Genomic DNA, 20309 nt, shown 5'->3' on the forward strand with positions numbered 1-20309 from the left:
TACAGGAGAAAAGATGGGCTAGAATGTAGGGGGCAACAGACAGGAGGAAGAGGAGGAGGAGGAGGAGGAGGAGGAGGAGGAGGAGGAGAAGAAGAAGAAGAAGAAGAAGAAGAAGAAGAAGAAGAAGAAGAAGAAGAAGAAGAAGAAGAAAAGGATGAGGAAAAGGAGGAGAGGGAGGAAAGCAGTTCACTTTACATGAACCCATTAGTTTGACTTAAAATCTTCATATCCTTAGAACAATTATAAGGCGTGGACTTTAGCAAGCGTATTTTACAGCCACTGTCATGCTCGCTCTCAGGCACCCAGGTAGGGTTTTAACCACCTAGTCATAGGGAAGGGAATCTAGAGCTCCCAGGAGAAAAGGACTATTGAACTTTTATCACTGTTCACCATGTGTGTCTGTCTCTCATTTTATCTACTCTTTCCCCTCATCCTCTTTCTCTCTCCCCTCCTCTCTGCCTAACCTAAGTATGTTGTAGGAGGACAGAGGACAGCCTCAGGTGTCCTTCCAATGGCTATCCACCATGTCACCTTGCTTTTTGAGAGGGCCTCACATCTGGAGCTCACCAAGCTAGCCCCAGGGATTCACCTGTCTGTCTCCTGCTGTCTCACCAGGATAACAACTCAGGCCTAATTGTTTGTGAGTACTGTACTGATTGAGCTAGCTTCTTGGTCCCTGAATGTGTCTTTTCTGTATATCCTGATAGTTTTTACAGCACGCACTATAAAGGCCTGCAGGAAGGAGAAGAGAACATGAGTTGATGGGGAAATGCAGAGTGAACTTGTGTCTACAGACTGTGCCCTTCCTTTCCTGTCATTAAATCAACCACTCCACATCTGTAAGGCAGTTTCTTCTTCAGATCAGGGAACTGGGGAGTGTGTTAGCATGAGCCATATTTTATTTAAGGGGCCTTGAATGGTTCCCTTGTGTGTCCGTTGAATGTTAAGGGAAGTAACAGGCTGGGCTGACTTTTGTCTAGAAATGCTACATCATTTAGTTGTCCAAGCTTTTATACTGTGTAAGTGTTAAACAAATGGAGTCATGACCATGGAAAGGTTTAAAGTACTAGGGACCCAATTCTAGCACTTCAGTAGCTCATATCTTCTCTTGCCGAGCTAAGATTACAGTTGTGAGGCTTAAACATGAATTTAAAATATTGTATTTGTTTGTAAATAACAGTGTGTGTATATATACACTATATATACTATATTAAATGTAATTTAAAATTGCCATCAATATGAAACTATTGAAATAGCTTTTTTGTAATAATTAAAATCTACTGTAGTCATATCACATACAACACATCATAGTTCATACTATTCACACTTTAAGTCACACATAGCTAGTGGGTCCTGTTTTAGACAACATACCTCCAGGGACATTAAATTGATACATTCATAGACATTAATTTATGCTGCCTTTTTATTTTAAAATTTATTTGTAGTTGTAGCCTCTCGCCTTAGGAAAACTACAAATGTGTTTCTAACATTTATTAGTAATAAACACAGAAAGAATACAATTGCAGGAAGAGTAGAAATGGAGAAAATGAGACTTCCTCATTATTTTAACGTGTAGCTATAGTGGAAGAGAAGCTAAGAGACCCTTCTCTTAGTTTGTCCACCCTGTGATCTGACTTCGATTAATAATCTCTCTGACCTTTGCTCATGTTCCATAACACGGATGATGTCACTGTGGCACAATACAAAATGTAGTTGATCTTTGCAGCTTCCAGTCAGGGGTCTCCCCAAATCCTTAGTATCTTCTGAGGCTTTGTCTTTTGTTGTTCTTAATGAGGTCAGGCTCCAGAAATTCATCACTGAATTACACCCCTACCCTAACCAGAGGGCCAAGTTTTTCACGCCCCAGTTTGTATGAGTGAGGTGGCCTAGGGTGGGGCTCCTAGGTAGCCCTAGGGTAGGCGTGGTCTCAGAAAGTTCTAGTGATGACAGAGTTAAGACTTTTAGCTCCACTTGTGGACCTCTGGAAAGGGAGGAGGGGCCTGGTGGTTCAGCTTTATAAAACCTAAGCTGCAATATCTGAACAGAAAGATTTACTTGGTTGTTTAAATGCATTGACACCCAAGGAAGAGGCCATCTCTCAACTCTGTGGGATAAAAGCTAGAAGCTTTTTTATGAGGACCCTAACTGAAGTCTCTGTGGGTAGGTATTTTTCTTGATATTCCCCCATGTCCTTTATAACAACTCTCTTTTGTTTGAGTTTATGCTCTGGAGAAGGGGTCTCACCATGTAGCTGTTGTTGGCCTAGAATTTGCTATGTAGGCCAGGCTGACCTTGAACTTGCAGTCATCCTCATTGCTCTGCCTCCCAACTGCTGGGATTATATTTACACACTGCCATGCTCAGCTAGTAATGTCCCATGTTGAACACTGGTAAACTAAGTACAGTGTCCCTGCATTCTGTGAACCTGTTTTTTTTTTTTTCAACCCAAGGGAGGCTGTGGGAACATGAGTTATTACCAGTCATTTAGAAATACAGGTGAGAGCCTACTACTTGGATTGATGTCTGAAATAGAGGCTGTCTAATGGGACTGAGTCCTTAGCTGATGACCAAGTAGACAGAGGTGAAATACACTTGAATTATTGGATACTGAAGCTGGTGTTCACTGGAAAGTTACTCAGTATATTTGTCTGTCTCCAATCTAGCTGCAGGAATGTTCATTTTGTGAGTGTAGTAGAAGAGAAACACTGTGTATTCTAGATATCCAATATACCTCCTATGATAATACTTCAAGTTAAATGTATATTTCAGAAGCAATGAGCTACAATCTAGAAGTATAGCTTCTCATGACTAAATCTAGCAGTTCAGTCTTAGTTCACACCAGCCCACTCAATCACCTGAGGCAGTGGGTCCATTCCAGTACAGATTTTTTTTTTGTTACTTAATTTATCTAAATATACATCACATCTTGAATGCAAGGTACAGGTACACCTCTCCTTCCACCAGGAGAATGTGCTCAGTCTTCATCTGGTTCCCCCTGTGGAAGCAGAGTCATTATCCCCATGGGTAATAAATAGTTACCACTAACAACTGCTTTACTCTAAGAGATTGTTCAAGTGCCTTGTGTTTTCAACGAAAAACAATTGCCACTATTTCCTTCATTCTTTCACTACAAATGTGAAAAGATGCCACAGACTGCCAGGTTTGTCTTCTCTTCATAGGTCAGAGGTGTTCCCTGAAGCTTGGGTTATAGGAGGGGCTCATGACTAACTTCATCTCAGCTTCAACTAATTATAAATTATGAGTCTCAAGACATTTTCATGTTTTTAAATAAAATAGTACATTGCAAAAATATAGCCTTGACTGAGTTCTACAGGTTTGGGTTGAAAAATATCTTCGAGACCAAAGATTATACTTCAATATAAACATTAAAAAGGTTGTTAATTTTCTTATTTGTCTTAATTTTGAAGCATCTGTTGACTTACTAACAAGTTGCAGATAAACAGTACAGCAATCTAGTCCAGAGTTGTGCCTTGCACAACTAACACAGCTGAAGGAGCGAATCATCTCAGTGCAGTATGTTGTACTGATTGCTCAATTTCACTAGCTTTTGTCTTTCCATTGTGGTTTTATCTGGGATTCATATGAATTTGCCACATTATAGTTGACTCCCATATATTTAGTGTATTTGTATACATATATATATATATATATATATATATATATATATATATATATATACAGAGAGAGAGAGAGAGAGAGAGAGAGAGAGAGAGAGAGAGAGAGAGAGAGAGAGAGAGAGTTTCCAGTATATAAAGCAAGACTTATTTTGCTTGTGATCTTGACGCTAAAGAAGATATCAACCCATTTATATGTACAGTGCATCTCCTGTGTATTTCATACTTTCTCATGACTGGGGTGATATTGTGTTTTAGGGGAACAATATCATGAAAGTAACATACCTGTCTAAGTGCATCCTGTCAGTAGCCCAGAGTCTGAGAGGCTCATCTGTCTTCTCACTGAAGAGCACCACCTTGAGGAAGGACTTCACTTTTGCCTTTGTGAATCAGATGTGTCTTAGGAAATTTACTTGAACTTGTACATCCTGTTTCTCCTTAAACTGTTGTTAAATGATTTTTTCATCACCCCCTTGGGGAACATGTTGCACTTTATAATTGTTTTAGTGACATATGTTAAAGGAGTTTCACTCTTGTATTTCTAATTTTATTTCTCTAAGGGACAGTTAGCTATACATTTCCTTCACTTATTTAACTATTTGTGTCAGTACTGATTCATGGAATTTATTTTGGGTTTTTTTGGGTCATAATCCAATATTACCCCTATTTGCTTTGCTGCTCAAATTGTCCCAGCTTTTGTCACACGGTTTGATAGTGTTCTACTCTTACATATTTACCATTACCATCATTTTTTGAAGTATTTCCTTCTGTAATATCGTAAACATTTATAGGCTCATTGGAAAGTCGCAAACTTTGCACTTTAGTTATATTTATTTAGAATGATAGGAAAACTGAGCTCATTTTTGGTACTAACTATGCTCTGAGTCTGTTTTATGCTGTGCAGAGATCTAGGGACCTGTGCACCTGTGCATGCTAGTGGACACTCTCTTAGTGCATGTGATTTCTACCCAGACTACTACTACACTCAGCTTCTTATATTAGGTAAGACCTGACTATAATTATGGGTATTAATATGATTTTTGTGGAACACACACATGAAGTAGAATATATTTCCTACTTTTGATCTCATTATAATTTTGAAAAACTGTGCTTCTAATGGCCTCTGACTTTCTGTTTACACTTAGTGACATCTGATATAATTTGGATTCTCTCTTTTTAGGAGAAAGAGAGAAAGTTGGCAAGATTTAGGAGTTTAAGTGAATGGTCAGTTGCTTTTTAATCAAATATTGACCCAGTAAGTATTATAAAATAAATACTCCACATATTAGCTTCTGTTTATTAGGCTCTGGTAAGGAGCCAGGACTATTTTAGTAGCTTATTAGCTTCATTAAGCTGTATATTGACTAAAAACTGCATATATATGAGAGGAAGTTGTGTAGACTCTGAAATGTTCAGTGTCCTTGCATCAATTGTGAAGGCTTTCCTCTTTAGTGTTACCTTTGGGCAAGACTTTAAACTTGCTTCTTCCTTCTCAAAATAAACAAAAGTCCTTAGCAATTTGTTATTTCCTTTGCTTTTTTGTTAAATTTGGAACACAATGTAATATGCTCAAAATCTGAGACATTTTCACTCTATGTTTTTTTTAACCTTTGATTGAATTTATAGTGGTGAAGTGTTCAGTTACATTTCAAATAAATGTTGGTGCTATTACTGTTAGCAGTGGCACAGCAGCACCGTGAGGCATTGCAGAGAGCACAGATTACAGAAAGCACAAGAAACCAGAATCGTTAAACATTCAGGCTTTCTTCTTCAGAGGAAGGAGATGGCACCTGTTTACCTGGAAGACTCCAGTGGGTGCTGTCTGACAGCCTGGTGCCTTTTACTATTCTATGGAGCCAGCCTTCAACGGAATCCCCTAGTATCCTAAACAATCCTTTCTGTCAGTAGAACCATCTTTATGTTTATTACAAATCCTTGTTCAGTCAACAGACCTCACTCTTAAGGTAAAGGTCACAGGTGCTTTGCTAAAGAGACACACTTATCAAGGGAGATTTCATGTAGCCCTGCCTAAGGCTTTGTTCTAACTGCCACGTGAAACTTTCTCCTAAGGTTTGACTGTGTTTAAGTGCATAAGAAAATAGCCCCTTGGTCAGACATTTAAAGTTTTAACCTATCACCTGCTATAGTCGTGCTGACCCAAGCTTTATTCTTAACCTCACCCTGATCCTTTTCCTGCCAGATGTGAGTCTGGGAACCCCAACAATGCAGTTTTGGATTTGAGATGATGTGTTCATGGAATAGAGGTTTCTCCTGCTATAATTATGGGTATTAATATGATCTTTGTGGAACACACATATGAGGTAGAATATATTTCTTACTTTTGATCTCATTATAATTTTGAAAAACTGTACTTCTGTTGGCCTCTGATTTTCTGTTTACACTTATTGACATCTGATTTTGATGACATTTATTGAATTATAAACTGGAAGTGAACAGGATCACTGACATATATGTAGTAGTATTATTAGACACATAGTAGACTATGGAGGAAGGGTTGGGTGTAGATGCATTGGTGTGTAGTTTCCAGTAAAAATCTAATTTAGAAATTCAACTTCTTATTTGTCGGGTACTCTTGTTTTTTGTTGGATCTCAGGATCTAGAGTTCTGCTCATCTTCCTACATGCCACATAGAGTTAGGGTTGGAGTTCATAGATGGTATTGTTTATGTCCTTATCTTTTAAAAATTTGAAGCTAAGTTTCTCCATTGGTGTTTATTATCTTTCTATATTTTAATGCAGTTTAGTAATAACTGTTTAATTATTTCTAATAGAGCTTTGAAATCTCATCTTTATCATGGTGGCTAGTGATTTTAATACTGGTGACACATAATGAGTCTTATTTATAGGAATAATTGAGAAAAGCATATGAGGAGATCTGAAGGACCAAAAAGTAATAGACAATGTTTGATCCCTTCTTTTAAGTAGCTATAATCTGCTGGGAAATTCAGTTTTAATGAATTGTGACTCATACCTTAATACATTTTTGTCTTTTTGAGACAGTGTCTCATGAGCTGGAAAAACAATAGGAATCATCTTGAAGTGCCATTCCCTCTTCTTCTACCTCCAAAGTGCTGGGATCATAGGTGTGCCACAGCATGGTTTTTTGTTTGTTTGTTTGTTTGTTTGTTTTTATGAAGTAAAGTTCCATGTAGCTTTTGGTAACTTTAGACTCTGTATAGTTGATGTTGGCCCTGAACTTCTGTGGGCCACCATGTCTAGCTCACAAATACAACTTTTAGAATTTGTGTTTTTATTGAAACCTTAGTACATTTATTATTTACTCTGTGTGTGTGTCTGTGTGTGTGTGTGTGTGTGTCTGTCCCTGTCCAGGGAATGAACTCAATGCATGTGGCTTGGTGACAAATGCGTTTAACTGCTGAGCCTGACTTCTAGAAATTGTAGGTTTGCAATATAATCTAAAGAAAATGCAAATATGAGCAGGCTCTTGCATTTACAGATTTGTAATAAGAGATAGCTGAAGGTAAAGACTTTAGAGAGAAAGTTCTAGATCTGTAACCTGATCTAAGTTGTTAAAGCTGTAAGTCAAATATTTATATTTATAAATGGCGAACTTCTTTTGCAGGTCATAACATACAGTAGTCACAAAACTAATCCAAAGTATTTCAGGCAACATTTATTGCTGTTGTGTGATGGCATATGTAATGCTTAGGACACATATTATATGATGAGACATGGGTGAGCTCTGCCAGAAAGCAAACCAAAGGTTTATTATGTGTTTATTTTAAATCTGAATTTATTCTCAGTCATTTATTCAGTAACTTTTACTGTTGTCACATTTTGTGTGACGCCACCCTCTCATTTAGTTCCTGGGCTATATGTGGGACTGAACCCATAGTAGGAGATATGCACAAATAATAAACCCTTTTCTCTTGTTAACTGGGTCTTTAGTCTGTTTTTTTATGCAGACCCATGTTCATATGTGTGCTTACACCCATGCAGGTATATGTGTGTAGCCCGAAGGTCGATGTTGGATCTTGCTTAATTGTTATTAGATTTTGAGACCGAGTCTTTCACAGAACTTGGAGTTTGCTGGTTTGGCTAGACTGTCTGGCTAGAAAGCCCTAGGCATCCTCCTGTCTTCACTTCCCCAACATCAAGTTATACGCATCCCTGACATCTTGACATAGTTGGCAGGGACTGAACTCAGCTCCTCATGATTTATCATCAAGTACTTTACTCACTGAGCCATATCCACAGTTCTCGAATTGTGTGTGTGTGTGTGTGTGTGTGTGTGTGTGTGTGTGTGAGAGAGAGAGAGAGAGAGAGAGAGAGAGAGAGAGAGAGAGAGAGAGAGAGAGAGAGAGAATGAATATCACCTGTGGAGGTGGAGCTAGAGTTCAGAGGACACCTTGTAGGAGTTGGTTCTTTCTTTCTACCCTGTGGGATGAATATATTGAACTCAGATTTCCAAGCTTGCTGCAAATGTACTTGCCCACCAGAGCATCTTCCTGGCCCATTTTGCTTTTTAAGTCTCAGAATGTTTATGCTGAAGCTCTACCACTGAATCACATCCTCAGCCTATCGTAGGGTCTAGTTCCTGGATTTTATCAACAGGGAGAAGTGAGGGGAAAGGATTTTACCTTTCCTAAAACAGCATTTAAGAAAACTCAAATGACACCACATGTTGGCGAGGATGTGAAGAGGGAGGAACGCTCCTTCATTGCTGGTGGGAATGCAAACTAGTACAACCACTTTGGAAAGCTATCTGGCACTTTCTCAGAAAAATGGGAATAGGGCTTCCTCAAGACCCAGCTATCCCACTCCTTGGAATATACCCAGAAAATGCCTACCACACAACAGGGACATATGCTCAACCATGTTCATAGTTGCTTTATACATAATAGCCAGAACATGGAAACAGCCTAAGTGTCCCTCAGTAGAAGAATGGACTAAGAAACTGTGGTACATTTACACTATGGAATACTACTCAGCTATTAAAAACAAGGAATTCCAGAAATTTGTGGACAAATGGATTAATCTAGAAATTATCATAATGAGTGAGTTCACCCAGAAGCAAAAAGAGACAAACGGTATATACTCACTTATATCAAAACACTAGTCCAAGGGATATGTACCATGAGAAACTTTACTTACCAAGAAAGTGGGTCAGAGGAGAGGACATCCTATTGAGACTTTAGGCAAGAGTAGCATGGAAGATTGGGGAAATAGTAGAACCCACAGGGTCCTGGAAACCTACAAGAAGAACATTATGACAGGCATATCTGGGTCCTGGGGTCCTCCTCAAACTAAGGCACCAGCCAAGGAGAATATAGGCAGTAAGCTTCGAACCCCTACCAAGACCTAGCCGACGAACATGATATTCTCCACCGTTGAGTGGAGAGTGAGATCTGACTCTCACACGAACTCTGGTGCCTCTTTTCTGACCACGTCTCCTGGATGGGGAGGCCTGGCGGCACTCAGAGGAAGGATAGCAAGTTACCAAGAAGAGACTCGATATTCTAAGAGCATAGATAGGGGGAGGAGGTCTCCCTCAATCACAGACATAGGGGAGGGGAGAAGGGGGGAAGTGGGAGGGAGGGAAGAATGGGAGGAAACAGGGGAAAGGCTAACAATCGAGATGTAATATGAATAAATTAATTAAAAAATGTAAAAAAAAATCATGAAAAAAAAAAAAAAGAAAAAAAAAAGAAACCTTCAGGCAGAGGTGTGGATATGGAGAGAGGTGGCTTAGTGGTTAAGAGCCCTGATTGTACTTTCAGGAGAACTTCCCAGCGCCTATATGATAGTTCATAACCATTTATAATTCCAGTTGTAGGAGATCCAATACCCTCTACTGTCAGTTCTAGAGGCATCTGTGCCGCACAGACCATGCAGGCCAATGGTCACACACACAAAATAAAATAAAAAAATTTTTTTAAAAAACTAAAAGAAAACTTAAGGAACCAGAGAGCTGGCTCAACAGGTAAGTGTACTTGCTGCTGTCCTGGAAGACCTGAATTTGGTTCCTGGCATCCATTTTGGGCAGCTTACAACCACTTTTAACTCCAGCACTAGAGGATCCCATGCCTTCTACTTGTCTCTTTTGGCACCTGCACACGAATGGCATGTGTGCGCGGGCACACACACACACACACACACACACACACACACTCACACACACACACACACACTCACACATAGTGACATAAAAAATATTCTAAAATCTTAAAACAAAAAGCTCAAGGGAAATATGTTTTTGCAAAAGGACTCAAAGACAGCAAGGCAGTTGGTCATCTGTGAGGGTGTGCTTTATGCTTAGTTGGTTTTAGCAAAAGTTCATGTCTCTGAGCCCAAGAACTTGAAGTCCTTTCTGGAAATAGTCGTATTACTCCCCTCCTTTTTTTTCAAGAATATAAGCTAACTGGGCCTTATTTCTGCATGTAACTCCTAAGCTTTCCCCAGCATTCACCATACAAGACCACAACTAGTATTATAAGCCTCCCGCATATTTATTGAATATGTATATTATCTTAGTCATGGTTTCTATTGCTGTGATAAAACACCATGACCAAGAGCAAGTTGCCGGGGAGATTAATTTTCCTTTACAGCTTATAAATACAGCCCTGAGGGAATCCAGGGTAAGAACCTGCAGGCTGTAACTGAAGCAGCATCCACAGAGAAGTGTAGCATCTCCAGGCTTGCTCAGTTTTCTTTCTTATACATCTCAAAATCACCTACCCACCCAGGGGCAGCACCATCAACAGTGAGCTGGGCTCTCCCATATCATCAATCAAGAAAGAAAATGCCCCACAGGCTTATCCACTGGCCATTCTGGTGGGGAAATTTCATTTTCAATTGAGATTCCCTCTCCCCAAATGACTCCATCCTGTGTTAAGTTGACCTAAAAGAAGCCAGGACATATAAATACCTTCCATTAAGAGGGTGTCTCCCTATCTGCCTTGTCCTCAGATCACTGCTACCATAATATAAAGGCCTGGAGTCCTGTCAGTGTGCTGACTCCAAACTAATCACTAAGTAGTCTTCAACTTTTCAGTACTGGATGCTTTGAGGTAGATGTACCAGATGTGGGACACAGAAAAACCACTGGTCAACAGAAGACATTTCAAATGTAAGGAGTGATTTTTGAAGTTAAGACGCATGGTTCATTTGCTTTTTCATTTGTAACTCAAGAGACCTCTAACTCCTTGTTAGTACTAGTATCGTTGCATTAATGTCAGTATATAGTACAAACAACTTAACCAGTTGCTCTGAGGTTTGGATTAGTTCTTCATATTCGCCTATTGTTTGTAGGTAAGAAAAAATGTAAGGGTCCAGCCGTGAACCCTTACTGGTGGCTACCCTCGCATCCTCCTGATGTACAGTAGTTAGCAAGTGGGCAAGGATATCTGGCTGAGGCTAGATCTACCTGTGTGTATTTTCCATCATATATAAAGCAGGTTTTGCTCTCTGATTAGAAAGTGATACATGATTAAGCATATGGTAAAAGAGAAAATTCTTATTTTTGAAGCAGATTAACATAAGGGCTTAGAGAGGAAAGGGACTCAAAATTAACAACAACAGCAACAACAAAGATAAACAAAGAAGAGCTGGGTCTTACTGATGAGAAAACAAGAGGACAAGAGCTGGTGAAGCCTGTTGACCTCAGAAAAGTGGCCGATGGGAAAAGGAAGGGGCGGCCATCCCTTTGGAAGGGCTTTCATCTTTACCAAGATTTGTAAATTGCACAGATAACTTGAGTAAGCTGGCTAAGGCTGGTGGGGGTAGAAATTTTTTAAGGACTTATAGTCTTCACAAAAGGCCTAAGGATAGAGAAATAAGAAAATACCTTTAGACACCAGGAAACATCAAGGTTGGATGCTGAATTTTGTCACAGGAAAGTCTGCATATGGTTTGATTTGCTTTCCTTTGTGTTTAAAACCATGCCAGTCTACTGAGTAGCATACATGACAGGAAGGCTGCCACCACAGGAAAGATTACTGTGACTAAGAGGGTGTTTGACACTTTTATGAGTCATCTCAGTTAACTAGAGATTGCTTGTTGTGGTATGGTATGGAAGTTTTATATGTTCTTTGTTTTTCAATCCTGAATGTACTTTTTTGTTTCAACTTAGGGTAATGCATTTTTCTGATGAGAACTCTAAAATTTGTTCCTGTTCTCCTTCCCTTCATCTAAGTCTTCTTCATCTCTGATGAGCGATATTCCAGAGTTATACCTGTCTAATGCATTGGGCTGTAACCCTTGAGAGAGTCTGTAGAACTCCTTAGGAATTATGTGGCTGCTCAGCAGTGAGGATGCAGACACAGCCTAGCTATGGGGACAACAACCAACTCCACACACTTCTAATGCCCTTACTAGTCTGTCGGTTCTAGATCACCATCTGCTGGCATGGGTGATCTTTCTTTGGTTCTTTAGCTCCAGTTGTAGCCTTTTATTAGTGAAAATCTTTTAAAAATCTCATTTTCATCTTGAGCCAATGACTAATTTAAGTCCAATGATATGGTCTTGATTCTTACTGTGTTATGAGAGGATACAAAATGGCCATTGTGGCTGGTCACACTTGGGTTGTCAGTAGGAGATTGGTGTGTTTGCATTGACATACATATCTTTGGTTTGAAGACGTGGAGAGTTTTAACAAAGGATTTATAGTAAAGTTGAAAGGTGCTACACCACCCATGACTTTTTAGATTGCTTCAGGAAAAAAGAACTTTGGCTAGTTGCTATGGTTTATTGTATTATGGCATTAAAAAACAACAAAACAAACAAACAAAATGAATAGAGTAGGAAATGCTAAATTTGGGACATAAAACATTCAGAAAGTAATGCTTTTTCTCCATTTTTCTAGACACACCTTTGAGTTCCTTTGTATCTATCCTGCTGGTTGTTTTTGAAACTTCATTCTGAGACTTGAACCTCTCATCTGTTTGGGAGAATACTGCCCAGAATTTCTTTAACTATTGGTTCTACTCTATTCCACCCTTCCATACCCAGGTTTCTAGTTACATGCATGAGAGATTATGATAATCCTTTCTCCCTCCTTTTTTAAAAAATAAATTTCTTTTTAAACCTGGAGGCTCTCTTTCATCCATAGTGACACTTTTTTGTCATTTTCAAAATTTTATCCTATATGTTTCCTGCATAATTTTCATAGGAACCAAAATCCTCAAAAGGAGGGGACAGCAATCAAGTAAGTCCTGCCCCTGAGCCCTTTTTCTCCTGTTACTGTGCATATAAATCTCACACACAGGAAACATAACTCATGAAAAATAAGCAAGAGAAAGCTCATCACAGATGGATGCCCTTTAAACATTAAAACTAATTACTGACCATACCATGTTAAGCCTGTTTCATAAGCTCAGTTTGCCTTACAATCTTGGTCTAATCAGATTTTTAATAGTGTTCATTGTAAAGCATTTTAAACTTGATCTGTAAATTTAATTCTCAGTGTTTACTTTAAAGTTCTGAATTAGTTCATTACTCATTTGATGTAGTTAATAACTTCCAAAGTTTAAGTTATCCTAAAATTTAAATATATTTCCTTGTTACTGTTTTGTCATTGGCGACAGTTGGAGAGTTTATCTTCTTGAAGGGGAGAACAGCCAGAGGTGTACAATCTGAGAATCAGAGGTGTACAATCTGAGAATCAGAGAATCCTCCGTGTGCTAAATAACAACAGCACCAACTCTAAGATGAAGCAATGACTTAATGAACTGATAGGGTCTTTATCCTGTAGTCTGATTTTAAGTTTTATTATATGATTTTAAAGCTAGACAAGATGAAAAGTTTCCCATCTTTTTTCTATTTGCTTAGCTCTGAGTGCTTTGTATATTCTGTTGACTAATTAAGATACCATTTCTCGGACATTTGACAGCTAGTGGGAGCAGAGGACTCCGTTACGGCTGTTTCATGTTACTTGGTTGAGGTGGTAAAAGCAGTGTTTCCTGTGCTGACAGACTCTTCTATTCATATTAATTTAATGTTGTTTTTCCCTCTATAGAAAAGCAGAAATCCTAAAGATGTCTTCCAGTAATGACCACATTTTAGAACCAATGTCACAGAGAAACACCAACAGCCTTCTTGGAATGAACTCCAATGACTCAAAGACGCTTACAGGAGATGTGCTAAGTTTTCATAACATCACCTATCGAGTGAAAGTGAAAAGTGGGTTTTTAGTCCGGAAAGCAGTTGAGAAAGAAATTCTCTCAGATATCAAGTATGTGTATGAACTTTTTAAAAGATTGCTTCATTTATCTACAGCGAGCTTTACAGAATGTTTATTACTAACAGTTGCTGTGAATACTTGACTTCATGTCTTCGTACATATGTATGTAGACACATGTTTTTATTTCTTTTCTCTAAACTAGGACATAAATTGCTTGGTCTCTAGTTTGGCACACATTTTACTTACAAAGGAACTGTCAAAACTTTAAAAAATGATCTTATCTTTTTGAGAAATTGACCATTTTAATATGCCGTTTTGTTAAGACTGGTAAAAATTTCATTAGAGATAGAGGTCTGACTTTAAATTTTTTGGTGTATTGATTGTAAAAATGTAACTGCAACTTCATGTTTTTCTATGTGTGCACTTTATTATATTCTGGTATAAGGGAGGTGGAAATGTAACATAATTAGGAAGTCTTTTGATTTTTCAGTTTATGCTTGAATCATTCTTGCTTTCTTATTCTTTATATAAGTACCTATTTTTAAATACTGAAAGTGTATTGTGGCAGTACATACTTATATAATAAAAGGTCCTATTCATTTTTGAAACAGGTTCTTGGTAGCTATCGATATAAGAGACACATCACGAGGTGTAAATACATGCACACTGAAAGTTTACTCTGGCATTTCAGTGTCTGCATGTTGGACAGTGTGTTGGAAGGGTAACACATTGAAATAATAAGAGGTTTTTCTGTGTCACAGCTTGATTGAGCCTTAATGGCCTGTTGTTATATTTGTTTGGCATTTCACTGAGAGGCACATCAGTCAACAAACAAAGCAAAAGCTACATTGCACTTTAACCCCCACCGGCCATTTTATAATTGTGATATATCAGGTACAGCAGGCAATAAATGGTGAGTTTTTCTTGCACGTAAGTGCAGGGTGACAGACGCACGGGAGAGTTTATTGCTCATGACAAAGTATAATAATAGGAAAGGTCATTTTAGTCCTCATATGCATGAAGTAGTTGGCAGTTTGGGCTTTCCACTGGTTTGATACTGTGTTCTCTGTGGAATACATCTCGACCTACTTCCCAGTTCTCAGAGATGAACATGACAACAGAGTACTGGATGAGCCAACTCAGGCCGCTCTTCATCATCCCCATGCAACTGTAATGGGCCCACCCTTAACTCTTCCCTTTCTTGTTTGTTTTCCTTAGCCTTCCTACTTGTCACTATTAGGATAAAATTTGTACTTTCTTGGATATCATCAGAGTTAACATTGCTGTGATTGCTCTGTCTTAGGCAATCTAAATATCTATTTAATTTGTTGAAACATATGGCCGTGGGTTGTGTGCCTGTCAGATGCGTTAGGACAAGTCATAGAGGCCTTGCTTGACAAAGTTTCAAAGATCTCAAACATGATCTTTGAACCTCAAGAATAGCTGTTAAAGCTTTGCTTGACAATATTCCAAAGATCTCCGCCTGATCAGCACTATCCTTAAATATCATCTATAGTCCTTATCTATATATAGAATAATTTTTCCTAAAAACTACTTTGAAATCTGTTTTTTTTTATCCTAAAACTACCTTCCTCTCTATTTCTTATTTTGACTATGAATTCAGGCCTAGTGATATTTACACATGAGAACTTTTTCCCACAGAGAATGATGGAAGAAGGTAGCTGGCCAAAGGCTTGAGACAATGAGAAAAATTTTATTCTGAGGACTGTTAACAGCTATGCAGAAACTACTCCAAAAGAAAGTTAGGACTTTGACATAACAGTATCTGGTTAGATATTGTTAGCTGTAGAAAAGCAAAACTGTTTCTTATAATAAATCAAAGGTTTCTTTAGAATCTGCTTTGAGAGCAATAGAAAGTGCACTGGGAATGTCATGCTTTACAGGTATTTTACAATAGAGGACCCCTTAGCAGTTAGCCTAGGCTTGGCTAAAGATGAAAAGCACACCTGTTGGTTTGAGATGGGAAGTAAGTCAAGGTTTTTTCTGTGTGGCAGTGACAATGATGTAAACACAATGGCTTAAAGTCTGAGGAAATTTATGATTAAACTTTACTGAGTATTGCTTAAAAAATAACAGTCAAGTCATGCTGACCATTGCTAGGATAGTGATTGATTTTTTTCTGTAAGTTTTATTGTACCTTATAAATGACTGTTTATATTTCTTTGTTAGATTGTTTTCTTGCTCTGTTGATTTTAATGCTTTGTTGATTGTAAAAGCTGATGTACTCTGTAATGAAAAATAATGGAACTTTATCTTAAATAAAGTACTGGAGTTGACCTAAGAGGAAGCGAAGAAAAATAAAGTTCTACTGGGCTAGAAGACCTTGCAATTTTGCACCATAATTTATGTCTGGGCCTCAGTATTTCTTTTCTCCTCTGTTCTTCAGTCTCTCCTCAACAATTGGGTCCTTTAACTACTTGTTCACCAACAGTTGTTTCCTTTAACTAACTGTTCCTCACTGCTCAATTATCACTACTGCAGAACTATCAGTGTTTTCTCTTCTTTTTTCCCCAAGCTGGTCTACAGAATATGCCTATATGTCATTATTAGACATTTCACAAGGAAAGAGATGATGTCCTACAAGACTATGTGTTTCCTGCTCTAATTAGTAAACCCTTTCGTTGTTTCATATTTATTTATTTATTTACTTGTGTGTGTGTGTGTGTGTGTGTGTGTGTGTGTGTGTGTTGTTGTTGTTGTTGTTGTTACAGAAAAAGAGAAGCAGACAGATAGGCAGAGACAGGTAGACCAGGGCACACATAGGAGGCCACTTCTTGTTTCACCGTGGCTTCTGGGGATCAAATTCAGGTCTTCAGACTTGTATAGCCAGAGGTTTACCCACTGAGGCATCATATCTACCTGAAATGTTTTACATCAGTGTTACATGCTATTGCCTCTCCTGCCCTAACACTGTGACTTCAATTTAAGAAAGTTTTGACTTTTTTTTTTTTTGTCTGATTAGATCTTTGTGATGGAAACATAACCCACTGCTATCCTTCAAGTATTGATTGTGCTTAACTTTACTAGGGAGTAAGTGAAAACAATTTAAATATGTTAATCATTACCTTTACTCAGAAACTGTTGTGGACTTTATATTGTTTAACAGGTGTAGTTGGAAAGGATCTAAACAATCCTTTTAGACTCTTCCTTACTCATTTCAGAAATGTCTTATTTTAAGACTCTTTTGTTTGAATATTTTTTATATAAAAGACCTTCTGTTGCTGCTGCTGGGACTGAGCCCAGGGTCATGCATTTTAGTTATGGGCTCCACCTCTGAGTTGCAGCCCCAACTTAACATCAAGGAAACTGGAACATTGGCCATACCATTTTCAAAGGATTAAGTTGTTTCAAGATGAAATTACAAGACAAAGAAAGGACTGGAGAAGGACCAACTTCTAGTATCAGGGATTCTTTTTCTTTAGGAGGTTGTGCTAGTTCACAGTTTCATCCTCCTTTATCAATGTGTTTAGTGCAGATGGTAAATTTAAGAAATTTCATGTAAAGTTCAACATTAAAGTAGTATGGTTTTGTTTCTAGTGGGATCATGAAACCTGGCCTCAATGCCATTCTGGGACCCACAGGCGGAGGCAAGTCTTCGTGAGTATAACATAAAAATAAGCCTTTTCTGTTCATTAAGTGTCACATTCACATGACCAGGTGTTGGCTGATTATTTGAAGTGTGTATGTGGTCTGTGCTGTAGATAATATAGGGTTGAACTTTCTCAAGGTTTTGTCCCAAGGACCAGAAAGCTGTATTAGGTCAGCTTTAATATTAGCATATGAGGAAGTGATTGGCATATACTGGTAGATATGTGCTAGTGAGTAGGTAAAAGAATGATGTAATATTTAAAATGAAGGCATGTAGTGAAGGTATGAGGTTAAGACATGAGGACTCATTAAACAACATGTTGCCTGGGTTGTGATCTCCAAGGACCATTAACCAATAAGGTCATTTGGGGGAATCTTACTATTTAAGTCAATGTTTTCTTGCTTTTATATTTTGGGGTTTGCTGTAGCACTTAATGAAAAGGAAGTTGAGAATTTAAAACTTATTTTTTTTAAAGTTTTATTAATTTATTCTTGTTACATCTCAATGGTTATCCCATCCCTTGTATCCTCCCAATCTTCCCTCCCTCCCATTTTCCCCTTATTCCCCTCCCCTATGACTGTTCCTAAGGGGGATTTCCTTCCCCTGTATATGCTCATAGGTTATCAAGTCTCTTCTTGGTAACCTGCTCCTTCCTCTGAGTGTCACCAGGTCTCCCCCTTCAGGGGACATGGTCAAATATGAGGCACCAGAGTTCATGTGAAAGTCATACCCCACTCTCCACTCAACTGTGGAGAATGTTCTGCCCATTGGCTAGATCTGGGTAGGGGTTTAAAGTTTACCGCCTGTATTGTCCTTGGCTGGTGCCTTAGTTTGAGTGGGACCCATGGGCCCAAATCTGCCTATCATAATGTTCTACTTGTAGGTTTCTAGGGCCCTCTGGATCCTTCTACTTTGCTGTTCTCCCATGCTTCTCTTATCGAGAGTCCCAATATGTTCATAGCAGCATTATTCATAATAGCCAGAACATAGAAACAGCCTAAGTGTCCCTCAGTAGAAGAATGGATAAAGAAACTGTGGTACATATACACTATGAAATACTACTCAGCTATTAAAAACAAGGAATTCACGAAATTTGTGGACAAATGAATTGAGCTAGAAATGACCATAATGAGTGAATTAACCCAGAAGCAGAAAGACTCAAATAGTATATACTCACTTATATCTGCATACTAGCCCAAGGGGCATGTCCCACAAAAGCCTTTACTTAAAACTTAATTTTTGTTTTGCTTTTATTGTTTGACTGAGAGACAAGATCTTAGCTATGTAGCTGTGGCTGGGTTAGAACTCACTATGTAAGACTAGGTTGGCATTGAACTCACACACAGCCTTCTTCTTCTGCCTCCTGATGGCTGAGGTAAAAGGTTGCACAACCATGCTCAGCCTATAACTTTGTTTTCAAACTATAAACTTATCTATTAGATAAGTGTGAACACTAGCAGATACTGATTTTAGAGCAGCTAAGCAATATGGCCTCTGGTGATGGAGAAAAATCCTTATAACATACATGTCCCTTACAGGTTGCTAGATGTCTTAGCAGCAAGGAAGGATCCACGAGGATTATCTGGAGATGTGTTGATAAATGGGGAACCTCAACCTGCCAATTTCAAATGCAGTTCAGGTTATGTGGTTCAAGTGAGTATAACCATATTTGGGTAATATATGTACAAGTGCATTAGATTATAGTTTAGTTTGCCTCCAATTAGATATAAAACATGCTCATATAATCAATGTATTTCCATCATATTTTCATAAACTTCCATTGCAATGGGGGTGATATTAAAGGGAAAGACAGAGTGGACCTGGAATATGAGCTTGTGGGAACAGTGGTATCAGTTCTGACATCTATACAATCAAAAAATTTTTACTTTTCCTTCACTTTCTTTTTTTCCCAGTATAGATAGATGTCTTTGCCAAATCCTTCCACCAGGCAGCCTTGAGTGTCTAGTAGTAGTTTCACATGTGTTCTGTTCAGGTGTAAGCTGGGTGATGAAAATGATGCCATTGAACTTTGCAGGTGTCTGTATGTGCAGTTGCTGCAGCTTAAGAGAACTTGCGGTTTACCAATAGCCTTGGATGTGTTATGTGTATGGATTGAACTATATATGCTCAAGTGAGTCATAGAAAAGACTCACATACCTCACTAAAATGCCACCTTGCCTTAAGGACGACGTTGTGATGGGCACCCTGACTGTGAGAGAAAACCTACAGTTCTCAGCAGCTCTTCGCCTTCCAATGACTGTGAGGAATCATGAAAAAAATGAGCGGATTAACAAGATCATTAAAGAGTTAGGTCTGGACAAAGTAGCAGATTCTAAGGTATGAAAATCCCTCCTAATATCATGGCCAGGAAATAGCCCCGTGTAAGCAATATAAGCTTATGTGAAAGTTTCCTATAATTTCTGTGGCCAAAAGTAATTGCTTTCTGGAACTGGCTATATAAAAGAAGATAAAAATCAAGGTTTAAAAAGTAATGATAGCTGGTTCCTGGAAATGGAGTTTGGTCCCCCAGGGAAATATGCCTCATATGGCTTTTCCTATATAAACTTCAACTACCCTCTTCGTCAGGTCTCAGCTTGTTATATATCTGTACTAACTGCTCTGCTACTTGTTGAATAGTTCTGAAGTGAGAAAGACCAGAATACAAAGGGCCTTGCTCTGCATGCATCCTTATTCTGTGACTGGGCTTCCAATACTGTATTTGGTCACATTAGGATTTACTTTCAATTTGTCCAATATTCAAGTTTTTTATCTGTAATCTTTCTTTCTTTTTTGACAGTTTTATTTCTCCTCCTTTCCTCATAACTCTCCTTTCTTCTTTGCCTACTGTCAGCATTTGTTTCCAGATTCCTACACTCAAGGGTTTAGTGAGTAACAAAAATGGA

The 20309-nt window shown here is 38.5% G+C and overlaps 1 protein-coding gene across 1 annotated transcript in view; it reads left to right on the plus strand.

Moving 5' to 3' along the window:
- Positions 1-694: 694 nt before the first annotated feature.
- The window catches only part of LOC127194728 (broad substrate specificity ATP-binding cassette transporter ABCG2-like), a 46963-nt gene continuing 27348 nt past the window's right edge, over positions 695-20309 (plus strand). Inside the window, exons 1-5 of the mRNA XM_051152294.1 lie at positions 695-839; positions 13632-13847; positions 17355-17414; positions 18945-19059; positions 19591-19743. Of these exons, the coding sequence (XP_051008251.1) occupies positions 13651-13847; positions 17355-17414; positions 18945-19059; positions 19591-19743 (525 nt within the window). The 5' untranslated portion in view covers positions 695-839; positions 13632-13650. The remainder of the gene's footprint in view (positions 840-13631; positions 13848-17354; positions 17415-18944; positions 19060-19590; positions 19744-20309) is intronic.

The sequence above is a fragment of the Acomys russatus genome, chromosome 10 (assembly GCF_903995435.1).
Source record: "Acomys russatus chromosome 10, mAcoRus1.1, whole genome shotgun sequence".
NCBI classification, from domain to species: Eukaryota; Metazoa; Chordata; class Mammalia; order Rodentia; family Muridae; genus Acomys; species Acomys russatus.